Source organism: Poecilia latipinna, unplaced genomic scaffold, assembly GCF_001443285.1.
Source record: "Poecilia latipinna isolate Pla-1442-1.1 unplaced genomic scaffold, P_latipinna-1.0 Scaffold264, whole genome shotgun sequence".
NCBI classification, from domain to species: domain Eukaryota; kingdom Metazoa; phylum Chordata; class Actinopteri; order Cyprinodontiformes; family Poeciliidae; genus Poecilia; species Poecilia latipinna.
In genome coordinates this window covers 108,465-133,481 of record NW_015112880.1, presented here as the reverse complement: position 1 = coordinate 133,481, position 25,017 = coordinate 108,465, and the positions used below count along the sequence as shown (strand labels likewise).

General features: G+C 36.5%; 2 protein-coding genes across 3 annotated transcripts in view; one reads left to right on the top strand and one right to left on the bottom strand.

The window, feature by feature from the left end:
• The window catches only part of necab3 (N-terminal EF-hand calcium binding protein 3), a 34,749-nt gene extending 12,185 nt beyond the window's left edge, over window positions 1–22,564 (bottom strand). The window contains exons 1-6 of the mRNA XM_015033321.1: window positions 22,270–22,564; window positions 13,851–13,875; window positions 7,792–7,900; window positions 6,432–6,457; window positions 5,292–5,389; window positions 2,252–2,388 (exon numbers count right to left, since the gene is read on the bottom strand). Of these exons, the coding sequence (XP_014888807.1) occupies window positions 2,252–2,388; window positions 5,292–5,389; window positions 6,432–6,457; window positions 7,792–7,900; window positions 13,851–13,875; window positions 22,270–22,392 (518 nt within the window). The 5' untranslated portion in view covers window positions 22,393–22,564. The remainder of the gene's footprint in view (window positions 1–2,251; window positions 2,389–5,291; window positions 5,390–6,431; window positions 6,458–7,791; window positions 7,901–13,850; window positions 13,876–22,269) is intronic.
• Window positions 22,565–23,513: 949 nt separating this feature from the next.
• rbck1 (RanBP-type and C3HC4-type zinc finger containing 1) overlaps window positions 23,514–25,017 on the top strand; it is a 20,278-nt gene continuing 18,774 nt past the window's right edge. For both annotated transcript variants that reach the window (XR_001425078.1, XM_015033320.1), the window contains exons 1-3: window positions 23,514–23,835; window positions 24,189–24,333; window positions 24,530–24,626. Coding sequence is in view for 1 of the 2 variants with exons in the window: in XM_015033320.1 (XP_014888806.1) it covers window positions 23,796–23,835; window positions 24,189–24,333; window positions 24,530–24,626 (282 nt within the window). In the remaining variant the exon portion in view is untranslated. The remainder of the gene's footprint in view (window positions 23,836–24,188; window positions 24,334–24,529; window positions 24,627–25,017) is intronic.

Sequence of the window (25,017 nt, the reverse complement as noted above, 5' to 3'; positions counted from 1 at the left end):
TAGTCAACAAGGGTGCAAGGAGAAGCTGATAGAGAATGAAATTAGGGGGCTAAATGAGGAGACTTGGAAAAGAAGTGTGAGAGCAATGCAGAGAGAAAGATAGTGGAGAGAAGTCAAGAGGGATGATAGGTTAGTATGTAATTCAAGAGTGAGGGATGAACAGTGAGTAGACAGAATAGAAAACTTTGTGAAGTGCTCTTCCACGCTCAAATTATCACACTTATACAGACACACAGTTCAGTATAGCTGGAAAAGTGTGTTGGACGCAGTGAAAAATATCTGTCAAAGGCACTTACAATGTGCAATTTTAAACACTCACAGCTTATAACAAATGAATATGAATGCTTTAATTTCATTTGTGTATTTCTCTGCAGGTGGAAAAAAAAAAAAAAACACCTCTGCACATTTGTGAGGCTTTGTTATAGTGCTCCTATTTTGCTTTCCTTTGTTGGAACTTTGTGCATGCTGGTAATTTCATGTGTGTGTATTCAGCATCCTGCTGACGGCACAGAGGGAGCATATTGCCAGGAGGTCCTCATGCTGAGAACCTGCAATCCAAAGGCCACAGGAAAAGCCAGAAATCTGCCAGTCAACATACGGAAAGAAGTTTCTATACCTGTCTTAATTTTTCTTTGCCTCTGTTTCTGAAAATCGCACACTGTCTACCATCAGCTCAACGACGTGGACCGGTATTTGTTTGGTGGTTTTCCTTTTCTCTTTTGGACTCGTTGTTGTGTTATTTATCTGTGTGGATCTGTGGCGAATGCTTTGTCATCCATTCTGCTTTAGCTCCTTCTCTGCCTCCTGGAGTCTCCTCTCAATAATTCACCTTGGCTATAATCGGTTTGCTATTTCCAATAATGCCAGTGTGGCACCCAGAGGGGGGAGCAGAGTTCTGCTGAGCCAAGAAAACCACAGTTCAACAGACAGACACTTACTGTTTATATACAGAATGTAAAAAAAAAAAAAAAAAAAGAGCATGGCAGCCGAAAAAAATAAATTCATGACTATTTGCTGTGGTATAATCTCACAGCTTGATATTTAAAAAAAAAAGAAATCTAGCCTTTGATAGGGTTAAATGTTTTCTCATTTGCTAAAATGTTCATTACTGAAAACCGTTCTATTAAATACATGTAATTGGAGGGTTAATACTTTATTCTTTTAAGCTGATAAAATTGTTGATCAACTTTTAAATAATAAACTATGACCTGACAGCTTTTGTCCATCACCTCATTCTCCTCTACCTGTGCTGTTCCCACTTCTCTCTGATTAGCTCCTCTGGTTTCCCTCTCATTCCTCACCTTTTCCCCAGTGCAGAGGCTATTATTATTTTTTGGTTTCATTCGCCTTCCCCAGCTCCTTCTGTTATTTCTGTCTTTGTGTTTTCCTCTCCGCTGATGCCCCATGCTCCCTAGCCTCTTTGTAGCCATCCTCTTGGTATATTTAAGACTCGTGATGACAATTTTATAAAAGTATAAAAAAAATTACTGAAAGAAATTGTGGAGTTTAAGCATTTTTAAATTCAATAGATTATTAAAAAGAAATCAAAACGACTCAAATTTAAAACATTTTGATAAGAAAATGTGTTCTTTTTGAAAGAAAAAATCTTGTTGCCACAAGTAAATTAATTATCTTTTTTTTTTTAATTTAGAAAATCAAAGACTTCACTGCCAATGTTTTTGTATTTTAGATCTTATTAGTAGTGCTGGAGTGCAGTTAATTTTTTTACTGATTTCCTCATTTACCCCTCTGATTATAATCATTATCATTCTCCACCGGTTCTTATTCTGTTCAGGGGGCACACAAGGTGTAAGGGTTTTTGACAAGGTCAGAAGAGGGCTACGCTCAGTCCGCTCTCCCACATCAAGCAATTCTTTTACACATTAAGCAGAAGGTGGAATGCCTAATTTTCAGTCAGAAAAGGAGAAACCAACTTTTTTTTTTTCGTAGGATTGAGAAATGATTTAGCAAAAAAAATAAAAATCAAGGAATAGAAATCTTGCAGCTTGGAATGTAAAAATAATGTTAAAGGTACTGTTACTGTTCATTTCTGCTTTGACTCAGAATGGGATTATTATTCTGTTACAACACACAAGTGACTTCACAATTTTAGAACTTTTGCTTTTCAGCAAGGTGCTTATAAAAAAATATTGTTTTCGCTACTATGTGGACAATGTGTTGCAAACGGCTAAAACAGACGCCACAAATAAGACATAGGCAGACATAAGTGGAGCCATATTGCAGAACTCACGGAGCGGGGCTGCTCTGCTCCTCCACAGCCTCCATGGCACACTGAAGGGAGCTCTGCAGGGACAACAGCTGACTGGATGTCTCTCTTAGCATGAACCTGGTGACGAACTGACCCAACACACTGGCACCTTGGTACTCCTGAGAGAAAGACAGATTTCAACATGTGTCAGGGCGCAAAAACCAGGCAGAGAAACATCAAAATGCATGCAAGCTCTAGAGCAAATACATTGTAGTTAGCTGGGTTAATGGATACACTAAGGTATTCTGAACTATGTATTCGGATTCCAGGGAGAAAGAACTTAAACAGGAGCTATAATTGCTGCTTGAGTCTCCAAACATGAATGTGATTAGATATTCCCAGAGGACTCTTGAAGCAATGCTGCAGAGCTGTTTGCCAAAACGGCGAGACTGATTTGTAATCTCTGCAGAATAAGCATTTTGGGATTATCAGTCCACAGCAATGACAGACCACAGCTGCTAACTAGGACTGAACAATCCTTTGAGGATTGCCTCACCTCAGCAGGAGCAAGAACAGTGGAGACAGGTGATCTAATTAAGACAGGATGCATAATGTTTCAGAACAGATCCCCTCCCTTCTTTTCATTTAACATGCATGAAATTCAAATCCCCGATTTAAGGTTGTTCTCTCAAAGTAGCTTTAGTCAATTCAGTTAAGAGATTGAATTGTCATTCTTGCAGAATAAAATGGGAAAATGTTTTGCACACTGAGATTTAAGCTATTGGGTTGACTGTACCAGATCATTTTGGTTCTAATAAGAACAGAGTTACATATCTACAAACCCAATGAATAAATCTGAATATTATTGAGAAGTTGATTTATTTTGTTAACTCAAATAAAAATGTTAGAAAACAATATGCAGATTAATTACAAACAGATGTTTAAAGCCTTTACAGGCCTCATCTAAACAGAATATTCTAATTGTTTTGGATATCTATGCATAGTCTCCTCAACCTGGTTTATAATACATTTTTTCTTGAGTGCTTTGACCTGCTTAAAGGAACTGGGATGCACTCAATGTTCATTGTTACTTTCTCAACAGAGCAGAAGACACCTCTTACAATGATTTCTCATTGGTTTGGCACATTTTCCCTCACCCTTTTGCAAAACAGTTAACACAGATTCACACAGTCAAGCAGTCCAAACTCAATTGTTCTAACTCCAGAAACCAAACAGAAATCGGGTGAAACTACCTAGATCAATATTAAATCAGATCCTATTTTTATTTTCTTATTCTCTAATAGATTTTATTTTGGTTCATACTTATAGTATTTTCTCTAATATTTACAGTATTTCAGTCTTTAGCCAAAGTAAAAAGAAAAAAAAAATGGAATTATTAAAATTTGCATCAATGTTTTGATTCTGGATCCAGGTAAAGTCGACAGAGCCTATGGCAGTGGCTTAAAAGTGATGTAATAAGCTCCAATGACAAGCACTGAGTCCTGTACTTCTTGTTATATATTATGTAATGATTGATTGAAGAGTCCATATACTTAAAAATGGCATTCATTACATATGGCATCATAAGGCATTTTGTTTTTAACATAATGCCTTATGTTTAAAAACTGCATTTACCTTTTCAAAAATATATGTGAGTCTTATGCTACTGATTGGAAAAAAAACACTGCATAAAGTTAGACAAGTAATAGTAATATTAATAGTAATGTTTATATATTAAGAAAAGGTTTACATTTTTGAATCAAATGTTAAACAACATGATGTTTTTTGCTAAGTTAAATGGACTACCTGTTGGTTTGGTGGCAGTTTCGCATATGGGAACATTTTATTTAACTCTCAGCTACAAAGCATCTTTCTTAGAGTAGCTCATCTGTGGTGGAAAAATGTAGTCGCTGGTGGAATCCTAATCTGCATATACTCTGGACTGAACACGGCGGAACCTTTGAAGTAAAGGGAGCAGATTGAGTGGCAGCCACTGGCTGTTAAACTAATCACCATCTTTGTCCATCTGCAGCAAGACGAACAGCAGCTTCAACAGCAGAGAAGTCAGAAGTGGCTCGGCTGCAGAGGAGGGAGTGGAGAGGATCTGAAAATGTTTCCCAGATGAGCAGGGGGCAGAAGGCGAAGGTCGGGAAACCAACCTTGGCTACATAATAATGCTAGAACATTTAATGCGGTACAAACTTGCTATGATAAAATAAGAAATCTGTTTTCTTTTTCTCTTTTATGCACTGAAGGAATGACTTGGTCTATGTATGATGAAGAGTTTCACGTGATTGCTCTGAAAATCTAAGAATCTCCTGTGTATCCAGGAGTTACACATTCAGCATGATATTTGAATCATATCAAGGCATATGGCACCATGAAAAAGTGATGACACCTGTAAACCTAGTAACTGTGCCTGGTGACAACAATGGACATCAAGTATTTATACAATTAATGGTAAAGACTCTTTTTCACTGCTGTGGGGAATGATTTTTATTCCCACTCTTCACCGAAGAGAAGAAATCCTCACACTGGATTTTCTTAGAGCAGCTCATCTGCTCTAAGAATGAGCTGCTCTAAGATAAGATAAGTGGTCGGTCAAACCACAGCATTTTGGTCAGTTTCAAGTTCTAACTTTGACTAAGCCACTCCAAAATCTTTGTTTTTTTTTGCAGTAGATTTGCCAAATGTACTGCAAAATTCATGGTTCCATCAATTCAGGGAAATTTCCCAGGTTCAGAAGCAGAAAAGCAACCTCAAACATTACCATTACTGTGTATGATGCAATTTTTCTGAAATTAGTTTCACACCACATGCAACTGGACACACAGCTTTCAAAAAGAAATTAATTTTGTCTCATCAGTCCACTGCTCAAAGTCTAGGGCCCTGTGTATCTTTGGGTTATCTTTCCAAACGTGAAGTGGACCTTTGTGTTGTTTTGACCAGCAAAAACAAGAAGGCAAAAACAGGAGTAGCTGAACTTTTTCACAGCGCTGAACTTTCTGGTTAATCACACATTAAACTTTTCTTAACATGAACAAATAGATAAAGTTTTTCATGCAATGTGCAGAAATCTTACCTCTTTAGTTTTATCCATTGCTTTTAAAATGGCAATGTTCAGGCTCTCCAGAGCTGAGAGAACATTTACATATTCTCCGAGGTGCTCAGAAAAATAATCTAATAAAGAAAAGAAGAATAAATATTTGAACACTTATTGCAGTGAAAGACAAATGAATAAGTAATGCTCTTACATGTTCTAAGATTCTAAAGAAGTCAAACCATGACTAGTGAGATTTATAATACAGTCCAACAGAAATGTTGATGTAAGAAGAAATGGCTTTGTAGGAATTAGACGGCCGACAATTTTTAAGTGCTTAAACTACTGAAATCCCTAATAGGGAACATGAAGGATGATGTATACAAATTTAATGAATAAAACTCCTACACATTTTTTTTTGTAAAAATTTTCTTAAAGGAAATAAAATGAAAAAAAAAAATCTTTACCAAGCTGAAACAATTGATTAAATCTGAAATTAAATGGCGCTTGTCTTAATAAAAAAGTCGAATTTTATTCAGCATATAGTTCAACACACAGTAAACACTGATCCAAGGTTAATGGATCCTAGGTCTCAAACATTTTTGTTCACTCCTGTTAACACTGTCTCTCCAAATCAGTTCATCAAATGACTTCTTGCTCAATAAATGCTAAATGTTTATAGAATTTGATCTGCGACAAAAGTTGACCTCTGATGTGGAAAACAGTCAGCCTCTCTTGACGTCAAGTGGAAAGTAAGCCATTCCCATTTAATCAATTATGCATAAGTTTTATTCTGGGCAAAACTGGTGTTTACCCATCTGGGTGCCCCAATTCTTAGCTTTATTCAGGGCACACAATCCATTTAAAGATGATAAAAGAGGAAAATTGCTTTCAGATTTAGTGTAGGTGAATGGTTATCCAATGGTTAGGAGTTCAATATGGGGCATTATTAGTGATTTCAACAGTAATTAATTGAAGTAGTAGACATAAATAAACTTTTTCATTTTTGAAAAAGCTGCTCAAGTCTTTTAAAGGCACATAAAACCTGCCTTAATTTGCAGATTCAAGAGCTTGCCTGACAACATTATGAGACATCAAAATGCATATGGTCATAATCTTGAAAGAGACAGAAGTTCGACTAAAATTAAGTATTTAAAACAGACAGTGCACTTTTTCGCCAACCTGATAACTTGTCGGTGTCCAGATTGCTGCAGGGCAAAATGTAAGAGGAGATAAATGAGAAGAGTTAATTAGGCAGATGCAAAGAGGTGCTGCACTTAATTCCTTGAGATCTTTTAGTTGATTTTTTTTATAAATGGGAATATTGCAGAGCTATCCTATAGAACGCATGGTGATTGCATTAAAACTACAAAGAGAAGATAACATGAGTTTGCAAATCCTATAGTTTTTTTGACTGACATGGAAGATTGTACAGCATTTGTCCTTAGAAATTGTGAATCTGTCTTTCTTGAAAAACTGTTTTTCAGAAATGCTCATGCATTCAGCTGTGGTATTACTTTCTTTTATATTTCCTTTTTATATTTGACACACTGAAAATCCCTTTCTTTGTTTACCACTCAGAGAAGATGTCATCACACTGGATGCTGTAAACAGCTTTTGGTGTCACAATTTAAAACAACGGCACTGTTCTGTACAGCTCGGAACATTAACCTCTTGCTTTAATGGAGTGTTAAGGGTTATTCTCATTGCTTAGTGAAAAATCAAGCCAGTTATTGCCTGATGTTGAGAGAGTGTTTACCATCACACTGAATATGGCTTCATTACCGAAAATTGTGAAATATTTTGTTAAAGATTTTTACCATCACCAAGTAATTACATTTTTCTGGGAATGTTTTTCCAGGACACAATACATTTAATCTGTTATTGAAGCACATCTCATGCCAGCTGCTTCAAAGAGAAAGTGTGAGGGAAAAACTGTGGTGAGCTTCTACTGCGGCTCAATACCCCAGTGATTTTCAATAATGAAAAAGTCCTTGCTAAGTCAGCGTAACAAAATCTCATCAAATCAGTCTGATTGCTGTTTATTGGACTACAATTTTGTCTTTTTACCTGGGCTTAAGCACATAATTCAACAATGAGATTGGAAAATTTGCATGTGTAAGAATGCAGTTTCCTCATAAAGGCTAAAAATATTAAGAAGATAGGCTTATAAAAAAAGATAAAACATAATGCCAATAAAGACTTTCTGTAAGACCCAGAAATAGGAGATTTTTTTTTTTCTTCAGCAGCTGTGGCGAGTTAAATTTCCACTGCAAAGCACGAACTTCTGCAGAAACCCTCAGGCTGGTCAAACTGATTGAGTTTTTGATGTTCCTGGTGCATTTAATGATATTTATATTCAGAGGATGTGAACTGTTACTTTTTGAAGTCTGGTTTCAGGGGCCATTTTCTTTACTAAAAACTTCCCTCAGACTGTATTTTGTTGAACCTGGAGCTGATGACTTGATGAAGGAACAAAATTTGATAACGTCTCCTCGTTATATTCTTCTTCAAGTAACAAAAAAAATACATAAACACTCACTTATTCTGCCGTCCGTCTATGGAGTAAAAAAGTTCCTGAAGCTCTTCGGTTGTCAGGATCCCATCCGCAAAGTAAGCATTGAACTCCTCAAATGACAACTTGCCGTCATCTGAAAAGCAGTGAAGGATTTATGACAGAATTACTCAAGGTTTCCTAACCTGCCACAATGTGGTTCCTTTTTTCAGTTGATTTCAGACTTCATATTTCTTCTTATTTCCATTTAACTTTACATTTTCTATGAAGTTATGGCTCTGGTACCCTAAGTAACTAATATCTACATGTTTTTGTAACAATTAACTAATTGGTTTGAGGGAATAAATCCTTTAAGCACACTTTTCACTGTATTCTAAACTTGTCAACATACCACTCATCACATTTTAATGAATCAAAGCATTTATTTCTGTGGTCTTGCACAAAACTGTGCAAGGAAAACAGAAAGTTACTGATAAATGATATGCAAGTAGAAATATAATACATAAAATATGAAAAAAAAGATACTTGTTTAGCAGTTTGGAATTACTTCCTACTTGAGCTAGTTAATTGTGAGCACAGCTTTTTGTGGCAGACATTGCACCGAAAAATCAATAGCAGAGAATGAATGGCTGGATTTTCATCTGTGAAGAAGAGCTCCTTCGTGAGCAAACTATCAATCCCTCTGCTAGTACAAATAAATCAGGGTGGCCAAGAGTAAGCTTATACCAGTGAAAAACTATGAGAGATTTTCAACCTTACAAATTAGTAGAGATGAACAGATTGTGACTGCAGCAAGCAGTACTCAGCAATGACACTCAAGCAATTGGAATTACGCCAGTGAGAGTTAGACTCTCTGTGAGTCATTGTGAGTAAAGAACATGTCAAGATCAGTCAAAATAAAGCAAAAATTAGCTTGACAATGCTGAACAGAAAATGATATTAACATAAAGAAATCTCGGCAGAAACGCAAGACAAAGAAAATGTTTGATCATTCTTTGAAGACTATCATTCAGTACAGGAGAGGTTTATGTTTCTATGCTTATATTGCAGGAACATAACAAGCAACTTTCTACACATCACATCAAACAGGCCTTTTGTCTTTTTTTTGTTAAATTCAGGATCATGTAACCCTTTCCAGTTAAACCTTTTTACATTTTGCCACTTTATATGGTGTGTTTCTAGGTTTTCTTGCCCTGTGAAAACCCAGGAACAAACTAGATAGGAATAAAGTTGAGATACATTTAACTATGCATTAAATCACTAGCTTGTTTAAATTAAATATTCTTGAGTAAGACTTTAACATCTAAATGCTACATTCAGGTCTTACTGGTGTCTATCAAGTACAAGGTAGGGGGACAGTGAGTTCCTGTCAGATGACTTAGCAGACCTAAAACTGAAGAGCACAGTTCAGTTTGAGCCTTTTAGTCATTTAAAAAAATAATAATTACCATTGACCGGTATGTAGAAGGTACAAGACAAAAATGTTGTCATTGCCACATTTGGTAATTTTCATGTTTTTAGGTCTACAAGATAGTAGGTATACAAGATACAAGACACACAGAGAAAAAAAATGACATAAAGTTACACATTTGAATAATTCCATACAAATGTTGATGGTGTTGTCAAAAAACTTAGACATGTTTTGTGAGAAATTAGAAGTCAGGGAATTTTGGTAGATCTCTGATTAAGGGAAGATCAGTGCTGGCTGGTAGATGGATGGATGGATGGATGGATGGATGGATGGATGGATGGATGGATGGATGGATGGATGGATGGATGGATGGATGGATGGATGGATGGAAATTAGAAAACAGAATCAGTGTCCAACATTTCTTTCAGTCCATCCATTATCTAACATACATATCCTTGCAGGGCCAGAATTGTATTTTTTTTTTTACAGTGTTTATTTTCTTAGAAAAAACAAATAAACATTTAATGTGAAGCAAAATAATATATTTTATTAATCTCAAAGTCCCTCCTTCTTAGATAAATATTTAGCACTGGACATTTTCAGCAGAATACTTTCACACATTACTTTCTAACTTCCCTGTCTAGCACTGGCTTTTTTTTCCCACCATTTATGCACAGTTTGTGCTGATTACTTATATCTTTACACCATCTGTACTGTGGCTTACAGACTGTGAAACCAAAGATCTCTCCACATGTCTCTCCTTGTGTCATATTTGGAAAGATTCCTATATTTGGAGTGCCAAGATAGACAGACAGCAGGATTCTCAAAAGTGACACTCAGAGGAAGCCTTGACAGTTCTAGGATATATGTCTTCATATGTCAAAAGGGGGAGGTTTCCAGTAAGAAAAATATGCAAAAGCATCAGTCTTCAGAATTAGTCTGTTTTTAATAGGTCTATGATTTGGTACAAGCCCTCTGCAGGGGTGCAGCAATTAAACTGGAATAAAAAGTGGATTGTGAATGTGTTCTGGTGAGAAATGTCCATATTGACTTGAGGAAAAATTATGCTTTTAATATGCTTGAGGATGACAACTGAAGAGTATCACCATCCACAATGAAACTGGCCATATAATGACATTCAAAAGGAGGGGCCAAAAGTAGCATAAAATCACAGATTACAGTATATAAATAAAGACTTTCATTTTAGAATTGTTGCTGAGTTTGATCTCCTGGCACAAATTTGGAATGTGTAAAGTTACATAATACCCTGAATTTTCAGTCAAATCAAATAATGTTTGTACTTGAGGAAGAATTCAATTGTCACATCCAGAAGAAATTCTGTATTTCTACTATAACAGCCCCAAAGAGCAGAACTAAATTTCTTTTTAAATAGTGAAAAAGGTACGTTCACTAAAATGTCCTTTGCTTCCATCAAGTTGAATCTGTTTAAAGCAGATTCGGATAGGGAACAGATTCACATTTCAAATGCCAGCTGATGCCTTGAAATGAATAAATCATTCATGTGTGACCCATTGACACATGAGCTCACCAGGTCCAAAAACACTCACAGGCAGACCTTAACATGACTTTTGTGGCATTATCACCCTCCACTGAATGTGATATTTGTTTATGTATCCACAACACAATACTTGCTAAGAAGTAAACATTCTCAATTTGAGTTAGGATGAAGAAGATTGGTTAAGGAATTTTTTAAAAATTCAGCCATAGAACTAAATATCACAAGTCATAGTAACTTTAAAGTTTAAAAAAATGGTACAGCAGTCTTTTTTAAAACAGTCATAGATGCTCTGACCATGAATGGGAGTTTTCACTGTGCATCACAGCTGTGCAAAATCTATATGAAGCAAACAGCCTAGGAATAATCCAAAGCAGAAATCTTCTAATGCTCTGTCGGTTCTTAAGCAGAGCCCCTGTGTGGCATCTGCGCTCCTGAAGTTAAAAAAAAGTTGGCTTACTTTAAAGAAATATCTCAAAACCTTTAGAGTAAACAAGAAACAAAATAAGAAAGTTGTGATGTCCTGCAAAGTAGGGCACAAAGTAGGCCATGCTGGTATCCCTTCAAAGGTTAGTCCCAATGCAGGCTCTCCTAAGTGGTTTATAAATTCCCCACCAACGCTTCAGTAGCAACCGGCATTGCTAAGAGAGATGGCTTTGGTTTCTTTATGGTAAGCTTCTATGGATCTCTGCATACTCAAGCTATTACTGGTATTCTTAGCATCAATGTCCTACTTGGGATGTTTCACAAGCCCATCTGTGAGAAAATCTGAGGTAATTTTTTATTTTTTTTTTTTTACTTTCCGAAGCCTCACTTACAGCCGTGTGCTACTTTTACATTCTGTTTTCAGCAATCTTTTGTACTTGTGGTCTGAAGCTGACTGGCATTTTTCTCTTCAGATCAGGGAAAATATGAGATGAGAAGAAATTTCAGCTGTCATATATATCTGTTTGTTGAGCCCTACTACCTGCTTGAGAAAGCAATGATGCAGAAAACCTTGAATCTGTTAGGTTAAAACAATATCAGTTTACTGATCCTTGACCGTTTAAAGATTTTGGGCTGAACATTGACTGATGAAAGCTGATTCTCCGGTCAGGAATCTATATGAGATTCTTGTACTGAGAATCCTTTAAAGTAGTTAATTTACAAACAATAACAGATGTCATATTAGTACTAAAGTTAAATCAATTACTGAACTGGTATGCAAATAAATCACTTGCATTAACGAGTGAGTATGTTGAATGAAAAAGCTGTGACAGATGCTGTTTACTGAGCTGCATGCTCTCAACAGCTGCCCCTCTGCAAACATAGTTACCTCTCATAATTCTGAACAAAAGTGTTAAAATATATATTATGCATGAACTGATAAATACAAGAAGTGTAATATAGAAAGTTAAGACCATTCTATTACTTAAAGAGGAGGATTTTTATTTTATCTCTTTTTTTTTTTTTTTTGCAAAATTATTGTAACATCAAAATCTTCTTCTTATGGGCTCACAAAAGTTATGCATGCAGTTTCTTCGCTATTAAAAAGATCCACAAACAATCAAATCTGTCAATCTCACAGATAGTTAATTGGATCACAGTTCTGAGGGAAAACAAAGCCAATCATTTTCTTTTACATTATATTTTTAGTCTATTCCCAGTTGTATTTAATACTGAGGAATATAGACCACTGAATGTGGGACGGTACATTTTTTGTGTGTTTTGCTTTTAGCATTTATGGTTCTCCTTCCCTTTCCTTCTTGTGCAGCTGGTTTAGTGATGACTTATCTCTGCTGAGTTCATTATAATAAAAAATCTAACAGTGAATGCATTTGGTTGAAAGAATCAGAGCAATGCATCATTCAGAATGTCTTTCTTAAGCATTGTTAATGCTATCGAGAAGCAATTGTTGTTTAGAGGCACAATGATTACAGACTCTTTGGAGTGCGAACAAAACAATGTCCCGTGATGACGGCTACACTTCCCTCCCCTTGATTTGCTTTGGCACCCTATTTCATCAGTTATTAGAGATGAATAAATATCTTTCTGGGTGAGCCAATATTGCACAACAAAAGCATGGGAAACAGAATGGCTCTTACTGCAGCAAGAGATTAGCCTACCTATTTAAACTGAATGCTAAGATAAAAATGATGACATAATTTCTCCTGATTTAGTCACAGTCTGATTTGATATCTCATGCATCACACATCAAAGCAATAAAAAAATATATAAAGAGTATGACCCAATAACAGACAAAAGTTAATTCAATTTACTGTGATCTGTTGTGTTCAGTAAATGCAACTTCATGGAAAACAATTGAAAAGTGTGAGAGAATGATATAACAAAAAATAAAAAAAGTAATGTTATTTCAAGAAAACTCACAGACTTAAGATGTAGAGCAGTGAAATCATTTCCAGGGTTTACTGAGACAAAATGGTTGCTACAGGAAACTTCTGTACACTTTGATGTGATTGCAAAAAAGTAAAATGTCAGGTCCGTTAGCTGTGCAGAAAGTGTTGTCTTAAAAGTTTACTGAAGGATCTTTGGTTGTGTAAAAGCTTTTACGATGTTTAATATTTATTTTGATCTCCGCATGGGATTTGACATTAAGTAGCACCAGATTTTGCCAGAGACGCCTCCAGAAAATGTTCAAGCGGGTGGCTAGATGGAGACAGCTTACAGTTTTGGGCTGGCTGGACATAAGATTAGGAGTTTTTTAGGCTGTAGTCACAGCAGTGGGAGACTGGAGGCAAGGCTTGAAGTAAGTTGTGTGTGTGTGCGTGCATAGTGAGATTACGCCACTGGATTTAGCATGAAGAATCTGAAAATGAAATGCTAAATATACCCTCTACTTTCTGCAGCAAAAGTATAGATTAGATTAATGGATTAATATTCTGTCAATACATATGAAAGCATTTTATTTTATGAGACAATTTTTCAATCTTTTCCTAGGCTTAAATCCACAGCCTTAGCTAAATTTTAATTGGATTAGATAGCTAATTGAAGCATGAGATGAATGAAAAATAAGTTGCTGTGTGTCATTCATGCAAACTGCTTGTTTTGCTCCAATTTATCACTGAGGCTTTATCACAAATTAAACATCTCAAAAAAAACAAAAACAAAAAAAACAAACAATTGAGGCAATTCAAATCCTCACTAAACATATTTACTCACCATTTTTGTCAGCTCTGCGGAAAATCTGAAAAAGCAGAAAGGATAAAGCCATTAGTTTTAGTCAAGGCCCTATGAGGAATTTGTCCACTAAACGGTTATAAATAATCTGGGAAAATGTAATCCAATGTTTGATATCGACTAAATAATTGCCATTTAAATATCTAAATCATTTATGCATTCATTAGAAGGATAACCAAAACAGGAACATTTACATAAGCTTTTATAATGACTGTGCATGTGAGTGTGTGAGAGTGAGTGAGTCATATTTAATGGCAATGGCAGCTGAAACGGAGAATCTTCAAAATGGGACAAACAATCATCGCTTCTGGAGTAAACAGTCATTTCAGGGGCAGCACAAGGCCACAATGCGGCAAAGGGGCCATTTGCTTTTGTCCTGCTGGTGCCTCATCCGTATTAAACTGCTCATATTCAACCTCCCAGAATATGCTGGAGTACATAACCACCTGGGAAAACTGTTGAAATAACAGTAGGGACATTAAAAAAAACATTAAATTTGAGTTAATTGGGAGAAATTATAGTAATTGACTGTAACAGCTGCTGGGAAGAAGGATCTGTGAGAATGCTCCTTTGTGCACCTGGATGCAGCCGTTTGTCACTGACACAGTTCTCATTTCTGGAACAGCTTCAAGTATTTTTCAACAGCAATCTTCTTATGAGTCCCACCACCTGAACTAAGCCAAAGAGGCAACCTAGCACAGAGAGCTAGTCTTTATGTGAGCTCATCTACCAACATCCTCTCAAATGTAGATAAGCTGCTACCCCACTGCAATACACCATATAAGAAGGCTGGTGCAAACAAAAAGTCAAAAAAAAAAAACCTTTGGGTGCACCCTATGCACCCTTTCTGCAAAGAGCATCAGTGTTGAGACTTTTTATAAGAAACTATTATTACAATATCAGTTTTACAGATGTTCACCTGTCAGTGTGTTGACAGGCAGTCTGTGCCTGCAGAAATCTATCACAAGCTCCTTAGTTTTCCCTTAAGTGGCACCGGTCCACAAGTGCTGTGTCCACTGGTCGTACTCTAAGTTCTCCTCACCGATGATGAAGTTATCTATGGCAAAGTTATCACAGAACTTTTGCAAATGGTAGCCTGGGGAGTTCAGGGAGAAGTCTGCACTGTAGAGGGGGAACAGGAACGGTGCCAGCACACATCCCTGCAGGTTCTCCTTACTGCAGACTAGCCTGTCAGAGACACAGGCTTCTGTCCTCACATACTACTGCAGGCATGCATTTTAATATAAAAGAGTAGCTTTAGCCAGGGGAATTTGATAATTGGACATGTTGTTATTCTATACATACAGTGTATGCTTTAGACACTGTAAGTAAGCTTGCTGTTTCTTAGAGAAAACGCCACGTGGTTACAAAACCACTTGTATATTGGAAGAACACAGGCTGAATGTCAGTTCCGGAACCATGAGACCGCGCACACTGTTTCCTCAAGTGTTTCAAATAAATTCAACAGCAGCATCATTGGTTTTATCAATTACACAAATGTGTTTTTTCTGATGTGGAACACCAAATTGTCAGCTTTGAAAAAGGTCTAGAGGAAGTGTTGGAGCAGTCAGCCGCTTTTCTGTCTGTGGACTAAAATTGAGTGGCACTGCGCTACTGCCTGACTCAAATGTTAATTAATAGACAAATTGTGTTTTGACAAAAAATATCAGATTATCCTTCTTATTTTTACTGTAAAATTGTGATCATGTTTTATTATGAGTCCTCCAAATTGAATCAAAGCTCTTAAAAAAAGCATGCAACAATTATTTTAGGCCATAAAAAGATTAGTATCAATCTGTGAAATGTTGACAAACTATACAAATAAAATGCAATATGTTCAACATTGTCTCAGACACTTAAGCTGATATAAAAAAAATGTATGTTAAAATAACAACACTCAAGTAAAAGCACCCCTTTTTAATTTATTAAATTAAATTAAACTGAAGGTAAACAATTAAAATAAAATTTGTGAAACTGCAAAAGAGCAGTGAAAAAAGGCTAGTATCATTCCTATATAAGACTCTGAAATTTGTTTTATTCTTTTCCAGATTCATTTTTTTCCCAAGTTATTTTTTTCTGAATTCTTTGTTTTACAAGGTCAGTGCATTCTTAAACTGAAAGCATCCAGTTATATACTGAAGGGGTACAACTTTAATAGTTCCACAGAAATTCACCCTAAATTCAATAATTAATTGTTAGTGTAAAGCAAAACAAAACAACGTTTTTTTATTGTTTTGAAAGCAACAATATAATCTCTTCATATATTAACTTAAAATTATGTAATGACCTAGCACCACTTTACCCTTTGTAGCTTTATCATTTATTTCTAAAGGTCTCCTTGACTTATTATGGCTACAAAATCTTAAACAGCTTATATTTCACTGGCAACTGGGAAGCTATTGCAGCCAACACAGTCTCTGTTTTATTTCTTTCATATTGATCATCAATGTAAAGAGTGAATTAAACTGAAATTGTTTGTGAAAATCCAGATCACATTCACAAACGGACGATTTCTACAATATTTCAATTTTTACTTGAACTACTTACAGTTCAGTATCAAAATTTATTTTGCATGTTCCACAAAACCATCCGAAAGGGACCTACATATATGATCTGGGAGATTGTCAGTTTGCTTCAGTTCTTCTTAATTTAATATCTTAATGTTAATAACCCTATGATATGCTAATTTGTGGGATTTTTTTAATTAAGAAGTAACCTTGTAAATAAAACAGTCTTGCACAGGGTATGGACAATTCTAAGTAATTGTATTCCAGATGCCTTAGTTTCTCTTCACTCTCTTCCCATTGGGGGACTCAGTGGTGCAATGCTTATAATTAGCAGCAGCGTGTGCAATGCTTCAGCTGAGTGCTTGCTTTTTTTGTAACAGAAAAAAGGGCTTTTTAAAGAGTAGAATGAGTGTCGCTTAAATAGATCTGTCATCTTAAAAAAAAAAACATAGAACATGCACATAGAAACCTTTTTTTGAATGGCTCTGTGTTTTTGCTTTCAAGGTCAATTTATGCCTGGCTTTATACTTAGAGTAAAGCATTAAGGCAGAACTGAGTGATATTTGCATACACTTAGACAGTCTTTCAAGATATGTTTTGCTACAAAGAGACTGCCAACGTAACCACTCTTTTGCTGGTCAGAGATTGGCAGCGATTATTGCCTCTATGCATAGTTAAGCAGAGCTACAGTTCCAGCATGACTATGCTATTTCTCTGGACTGTTGTTTTTGTTCCAGTTCCAGCAGAAAAGCTTGACTTATTGGCCAAAGCTTGTCCAATTTGGCAACGCTAATAATGCAGAGCCCCAACTCCTAGGATTTTAGCGTTGGGATTTTTTCTAGTTGACTTCTAAATGGCAAATAGTAGCATGGTTGCGAAATTATGTTTTGGAGCAGAATTTTCACCTCTCTTGTCTGCTGACTTCTGCAGTTACCTTTGGCGTAAAGCCTGTGCTGGGGATCAGAGGGGAATTCATAGAATACCAAGGCCAGCTCAGTTTGAAGAAGCACATGCCAAAAGAAATAATTACTCTGTCAACCACATTGTCTTGTTTTGTATGGCCAGAATAAATAAGAAAAAAAAAAATAAGACAATGTATTACTTTTTTTTTAAAGTCCATATCTTTAAAAGTCTTTTTTGTTGCTGTTATGTCCATATGGACTCAACTGTCTGATGAATGTTTCAGACACCTTGTTGAATTTATGTCAAATAAATAAGGAAGTTCTAAAGGCAAAAACAGGATCCAAATGAGGACTACAATAAAATGCTGACTCTAGACAGGATACTGAATATACACTATAAATACATAAACAAATGCATTGTCCCACGAAATGTGTAATATCCTCTTCTTTAAACACCTCTACCCATTGCATCATCTGAATAAGCGTGGCTTTTTAAAGATTGAAGATAATAAACTTGCTTGACACATATCAGCACAAATCAGCCAAACAGCTCCAGAACAGATGAGTCACCAACTCTGGGAAAGGCATTTATTGACTCCCAAAAGAAGTGCAACAATATGCCTCACTCTTGATCTTGTAAAAGGTGTTAGTCAGCTGCTTGAAGAAAAGCCTGGGGAACAACTGATGCTGCCCATGCTGAATTTAGTCAATTTCAGTCATGTGTTGCTTAGTTTTCCCTTCCTACCCATTTTTTGTTCCTTCAGCCAAAGGCTCCATGTGACTTTTCTCTCAATTTCCTGAATTTTTTTCAGCTTGTGTGCATCCAATTTCCAAATCAGTCAGTTGGTATCCAGGTCTCCAGTGAGTGAAGCAGTATCACCTGTGCTTCCTTTTACAGATCTACCCAGATCTGCATAAATCAGTTTTGATTTTGTTTTCCAGTGAGTTTGATACTGTCTTTGTGGGGCAGAAAACGGAATTGATAGCAAGGTACCACAGCGCAACAGGTACTACGAGGTAAAATATTCAAGAAGAAACAAAAACATTTAAAATATAGAGATAAATTCATTCTTGTCATTAAATTGAAGATCATCACACAAAAAATAAAAAAGAAGGTATGTTGCTCTAAAATCTTACCATTTTACATCACTGCAAATGAGATTGCACTTCAGTCAAGATTGAAGGTCATAAATAAATGAGACAATGCTTTGAAAGACCTTACACCATCAGACCAGTTCATTTAGAAGAGGTCTTGCTCCATACATTCTGACTATACAGACCAAAGTGCATTTGATATTTTCTCAGCTATTGATTATGCTCCTCTTTCTCTGAGCTATTTATTTCCATTGATAGCCAGAGGTCATGCCTGACAAGCATGCCAGGCATAACCTGTAAGTTATTAATAACTGCCAAACCTGCACTTCACTTTCACTCTCCATAGGTCAACAAGCTCAAACTCTGCACTTCTGCCCTTCATATGTCAATTCCTGACTTATAACAAGATTCTGGTCATTTCCAACCTCTTCCCAATACACCAATCTCACTATTTCCTACTTATCTGTCTAGACATAAAGGTACCTTCAAAGCAGTTCTCTTTTATTTAATCAAAGTTATTGTTTAAACAACACAGTGGCATAATAACGTGATCCCTCTTCAGTTATTACATAACTTTAAGTGCTTTTCCTTTGGGCATCCAGTTCTGTTTTGTGAATCTTTTTTTTTTCTCTTCTTATTGTGTCTTTCTTTTTTTTTCATTTTACCATCAAAGTGTTCCTTCCTCCTGCTCAATTAAGTGCAGAACAGGACCCTTTAAACTTGTTTGTTGTGGCCTGTGTCTTTGGGCTTTTCCAGTGTCAGGAGTAGATAATGCATCATTTACAGCAATCCCAGGAAAAGGTCAGACCTGCTTCCCAGCGCGCTGTTGGTTTGATGCCATGGTGGCAGGAATTAAGACAGCAGCTTCTCACAGGGCCTTCTGTCTGTGCAGTGGCTTATGAAAAATAAACAGTTCTGAGCAAAAGGTGATTGTAACGAGGACTCTGTGACTGGTATGCTCCTAAACTACCATAAGAAATCGTCAACTGTAATAGTTTTACTGTTTCTCCAGCACAGCAGGAGAGATTAACATCAGAAGGGGGTAGGAAAAGGGATGTGAAGGACAAGTGAGGGGAAAAAAAGAGATGGCAATCTGCAGCAAACCTCTGAAACAAACCTCTTGATGCAGAGAATCATTAAGAATGACTAAACAGCCTACGCACACCAGCATCATTTATTGTTTCTGGCCTTCAAATACGTCATTTTTGAAGCAAAGCATGATCTCTGAGATGCTATAATTCTCGCATCCTTGACATTAGTAATTGCTCATTATCCTGTAATTAGGACTCACCATGGACCTATTGCAGATGCTCTTATCACATTTTAATTTGGGGCAATAAATACTTGTGTAATACAGAGTCAATCATCCTCGCAATCAAAATGCTTTCTGGGGAAAACATGTTTTTTTGTTTTTTTTTTTCCCTTCATTTACATCAGTATATTTTGCAGTTCAATCATTCCCAGTAGCAAACAAAAAACAAAAAAAGTATGTACCACCCTCACAATAACTCCAAACATATCACAATAATTCATCCCCAGAGACTTTTTTGCTTCTTTTACTCGAAGCATAAAATGAATTATACCCTCAGCATATCTCACAGTCAGGGGAGAGTCTGTCTCACACTGAGTGGTTTGATAGGTACAACAGCAAGAGACTGCACAATATGCTTTCAAAGCAAAAACTCTCTCTCAAATCAAAATCTTACTGCGGTTAATTTAAAATAACTGGATACCCAACAGGCAAAAATATTTCCACTCTAGAGAAATTGTTTCTTGTCTCAAAATAGCGCACCATTAGAAATTAATGCATCAAACCCTAGAACAAATAAGATGGGCTAAGCTAGGAACAGGGAAGTATTAAGATCAAAACCAAGACAATTACAGCAGTTTTTTTTTTTTTGTTTTTTGTTTTTTTGTTTGTTTGTTTTTTTGCAATAACTCACTAAAGAACAGTGAAATAGCCTCACAAAGTCAAGCTAATTCTCCAGAAGGGTCAGAGAGCATTGGAATCCTAAAGATAGTAAGAACCTCGCATGTTCTAAAGGGTTGAAAGCATAGGTTGCAAATTAAAGGATCAGTGGTTACATCACATGGATGTGGAGGAAAAAGAAGTTTTGATGCCAGCTACCAGATTCCTTAGAAAGCAAGTGGTCACAACCCTCTGACTGACTGCAACAGGCCTGCAGCAGGACTTGGTGGCGGCAGCTACTGAGGTTTCAGCTTCCACAATAAGGCTCTTAGTAAACAATGAAGGGTTCCATTTCATAATTCCCAGTATAACGCCACTTCCACTCAAAAAAAAAAATAAATAAATAAAATAAAAACCAGGTCCAAGTTTGTCAGAATAAAACAAGTATTTTTGAGATTGTGCTCTGTGAAGTGATGGATCAAAATTCTAACTTTTTTGATAGTGGAAAGTATATTGTGTGGCAGCAGCACAGTAATGTTCTGGTGCTGTTTTGCTTTTCCTGGCACTAGAAATCTATGGTGTGTCGAGGGCAAGATGAATTGAATGAAGTATCAGAAAACCCAACAAGAAAATGCCATGCTGTCTGTGATGGAGCTGAAGCATGAACAACATTGACCCTTGCAACAGGGCAGTGATCAAAGGTATTCCTTACTGTCCACCAGTAAGGCCTGATGAATTGAGCAGCAGCATACAAATCAATCTGGGAAAAAATAATAACCCAGAGACCTATGCCCATGAAGATTTGATAAGATTTTCCACCAATGCTGCCAGAAGCTTAGGTTTGGTAATGCATTTGTAGCAAGTAGCAGAAGGGTGCTTGTTTGGAAAGGGATTAATAAAGTTCAAACTGCAGCAGTCATTAAAAGTGGCACTTTGTGCTGGATTACAAGAAATCTTTTAATCAGAGGTATGTAGACCAATGTAATAGCTCTAACTTTATTTGCTAGTTTGTATATTTTGCTATTAAATCTAATTTTCAGTGGAGAATTAAGATATTTTTTTGTTTGTTTTGGATTATATCCTTCACAAGTTGTTGTCAAACACTTCAAGCACAATGTTTTATCAGCGACACATCCAGAAGACTCAACCTCCAGAAATAATGAAATTACACAGCACTAAAAGAAGCTGATGGCTTCCAATTTACAGAGATGACTGTCCAAAAGCTGCCATGGGTAATGTCATAATGATAGACTGGACTCAAAGCTGTCAGCTATAGTAAGAGTTCAAATCTGGAAACATCCCTGGTCCGAAAGCCTTTAACAAGATGGACGGTTTCTATGGCAGCATTGCAGGTTAATCTGGCAGCAGGTGACATTTGTTTAAGCAGCATTTGAAGCAGGACTGTCTATGAGCATGTCTGTGCATGGCTTTAGCTGAGGGCTCCTGGGAAGAGCAGAAACAGGTCTAAGCTCTTCAGGCGATGATTGTATAGCATTGGACATAAGAACATCCTCCAGGGGAAAAAATAATAATTTGGTCAGAAAACTTCTTCCCAAAAGAATTTTATGAAACTTAAAGCAACTTCATTTTGAGGTAATTTGGGTAAAGCCTTTGCAGAAAGCACAAGTGTGACAGTGTGTCAAAAGGGGAGAACCTCCAGCAGCCCCTAAAACTGTCCAACTGAGAGCTTAATTTATCATGCAGAGGCAGCAGCTGCAGCTCTTTCTTCGTTCCTATTTAAAATAACACACACGCGAGCACGCGCAAGCACACACACAAGACCCTCCTGTTTCTATTTACATATATATATATATATATATATATATATATATATATATATATATATATATATATATATATATATATATATATATAACATCTGTTATTGAACCTTAACAGATATTGGTCTACTATAAATTAAAAAAAAAACATGAAACATAGTGCAAAAAATTTGACTTTTTGCTGTGTTCGAGTAAATCTCCACTTACATCGTGAAAGATAGTAAGCCCCTGTCCGGAGCTGTGCAGCGGCTGCTGTTGCTGCTGAGCCCGAAGATGCTTCTGTTTGGCCGACTGCAGGCACATAGTGATCATCTCGGCGCAAGCTAACATCTTTCCAAACGCTTCGAGCCGCACTTCTTTATCGGGGTGAAGGCTTCAGTAAAAAAGTCTCGCAGGCTGGAGAGAAGGGGAGGAGATGCAGCGGCGGCAGAACGGGCAGGTAAGAGAGGAGTCAGACAGAGAGGCAGGCGGGGATTAAAGGATGCTCTGCAACTTTGAGATGAGCCGGTGAAATGAGTCGCCAGCCCCTCCTGCTGGAGCCGCGGTGATTGGCCAGTTTAAGTGCGCCGTGCATCTGGATTCGATACCTTCAGTAAAAAAAATAAAAAAATAATAATAAAAAAAAAGGACAAAAAACAAAACAAATACCCTCCTGGTTTTCTCTTCTTTTGAAGAAGTTAAGTTAAAATAAAATTACAAAATCACGCAAGGACATTGATACACATAAACACGTTTAAAATAAGGAGGGATAAGCATCTGAATGACTTAAGAAATGTGACTGAGATTGAACTACTTTACAGAGGATTGTTGAAACATTTCATTCTCAAGATGTGCACTTGCAGTTGTAATTAAAGGGAAAATCCTTGTAAAATATATCAAGTTTGGTCTGTTTTTATTAAAAAAGAAAACAAAATAAGTGAATAACATTCCATTGAACAATATACAATTCCAGCACTGTGTATATATAGGTTTGTGATTTCCTTAACACTACTTTTTGGTATTTCCCAAAATACCAACAAAAGGATTGTGCTTAATTGGTTTGTTTGCATTTTTAGTTCTCATTTTTACTCAAAATGTATCTTTTTATGCGATAATTTAATCTCTATCATTTTTTATTTTTTAGCGATCCTAGCTGCATCTCAATCCTTTTTTATGTTTTTTTCATTTTTGTTATTGTTTTGTTTTACTTTCATTTATCATAAAACATGAGTTGAGCAGTTGTTGTCCAGTACTTTCCAATTTAGAAGGATGCTGCCATCTGCTGGATTTTTGGTGTCATAGCTTTGACTTTCTTTGAAAAAAAAAAATCTAATGTAAATAACATAACACTGGTTTCATTGTCTGTATTGTTTTAAAGTTCTGTTGTTGTCATTACTTTTTTTTTATAATAAAACCTCAAACCAAAGAGTGAGCTTAGAGAGTGAGTCGTGGGAGAAAAGGCAGATCCCTTTAAATATTCTCTTCCTGAATTTGATCCAGTTTCACTTTCCGTTCAGATGACAGGCGCTTAGAAGTAAGATCGTCATAAAGGCAAAATCAGGCAGGAAGTAACTCATGTAAGCCCCCTTATATTTGCTTCCTCTGTGACCTGAAAGTGGATAAGCGGAGGAGACTTTGGACGCGGAGCTAACAGCTACAACTCAAACACTAAAGGTTGGACACTACATAAAAGTTACCGTTCGGCTTGTGAAGTGTGCGTCATTCATGCGTTACCTGACGTCTGGGGGACAATAATGGCTTCTGAAACTTCACCCAAAGGGAACATAAAAGAAGGTAAGTTTTGTTTTGATTTTCCTTTGATTATTTAAACCTTGATATTTGACTTCTTAAATCTTCTTCTCTGTGTTGTTGCGGTCCCGGTTTGGTATCGGTTTATGATTAGCCACTTATTTTCACTGCAGATTGCGCAAGTAAGACAGATCAGTCGTATACAAACTAATCTCTACAGCTTAGTCGGCCCTTACATATTCAGCATTTTTTTATTTTTATTTTTTAGTCTGTGTTGATGGAGGGTTGTGAAAGTGAAACCTATGCGCACAGAGAACACTTGGACAAACCCATATTTCAGAAACTCATTTAAACATAAATAAGTCACGTAACGTGTTAAACTGTTCCTGATCCTGCAGCAGAGGCGCTGGCTCTCTCCTTGGGTGAAGCCATCAGCAGTGGAGACTCTGAAGAAGCAGCTGAGCTGTGCAAGAAACTTTCCCAGCTCTCTGTTGAAGTGTCAGTCAACATCAAGAGCCATGTCTACCCTCAGGACTCCTTCAGGTGGGGGATGCAGGAGATCAGGCAAAGGACACTCACTTTATTGCTTGTTCTTAGACTTTAATTTGTATATATTAACGTCATGCCTTCTCTTGTGTTTTATCTGATTGGAAAAAGAAAAAAAAACATATTTGAATAACACTAAGTTGATAAAAAAATTGCATTAATCTCATAGAGTGTTCTGCTTTCTTGTTTATAGATTGATGGTTGGTGTGCAGGATGCGGAGTCAGAAGACTATATTCCAGTAACCCTTATTGTTTCCACTGGCATGACAATTGCAGAAGTTAAAGATAAGGTGCAGTAATGCTTTTTCCTTTTTTTTTTTTTTTTTTTTTTTTACTGCAGTAGTCCAAGATGACACAAAAACATAGCAATATTAACATATGATCTACACAATGCTGCATTGCTTTCATATCCCTTGAGGTATTTTTCTAATTGTCACAACGCAACCTATACCCCTGTATTGTTATGTGATAGGGTAAAGCAAAGCAGTGTTGTGAATTGGTACTCGGAGAACTGAACTCTGCAACTACTTCTGGCTCTCTGGATGGGGGAATATCTGAACAGCAGTTTTCAAACTTTCGACAGATTATAGGATGTGTTTAAGTTTGGACTTAAACACTTTAGTTTAGCTTTAGTGTTTCCAGGTCTGTCCTTATGTTTAAACCAGAACTGCTTTTAGTGAA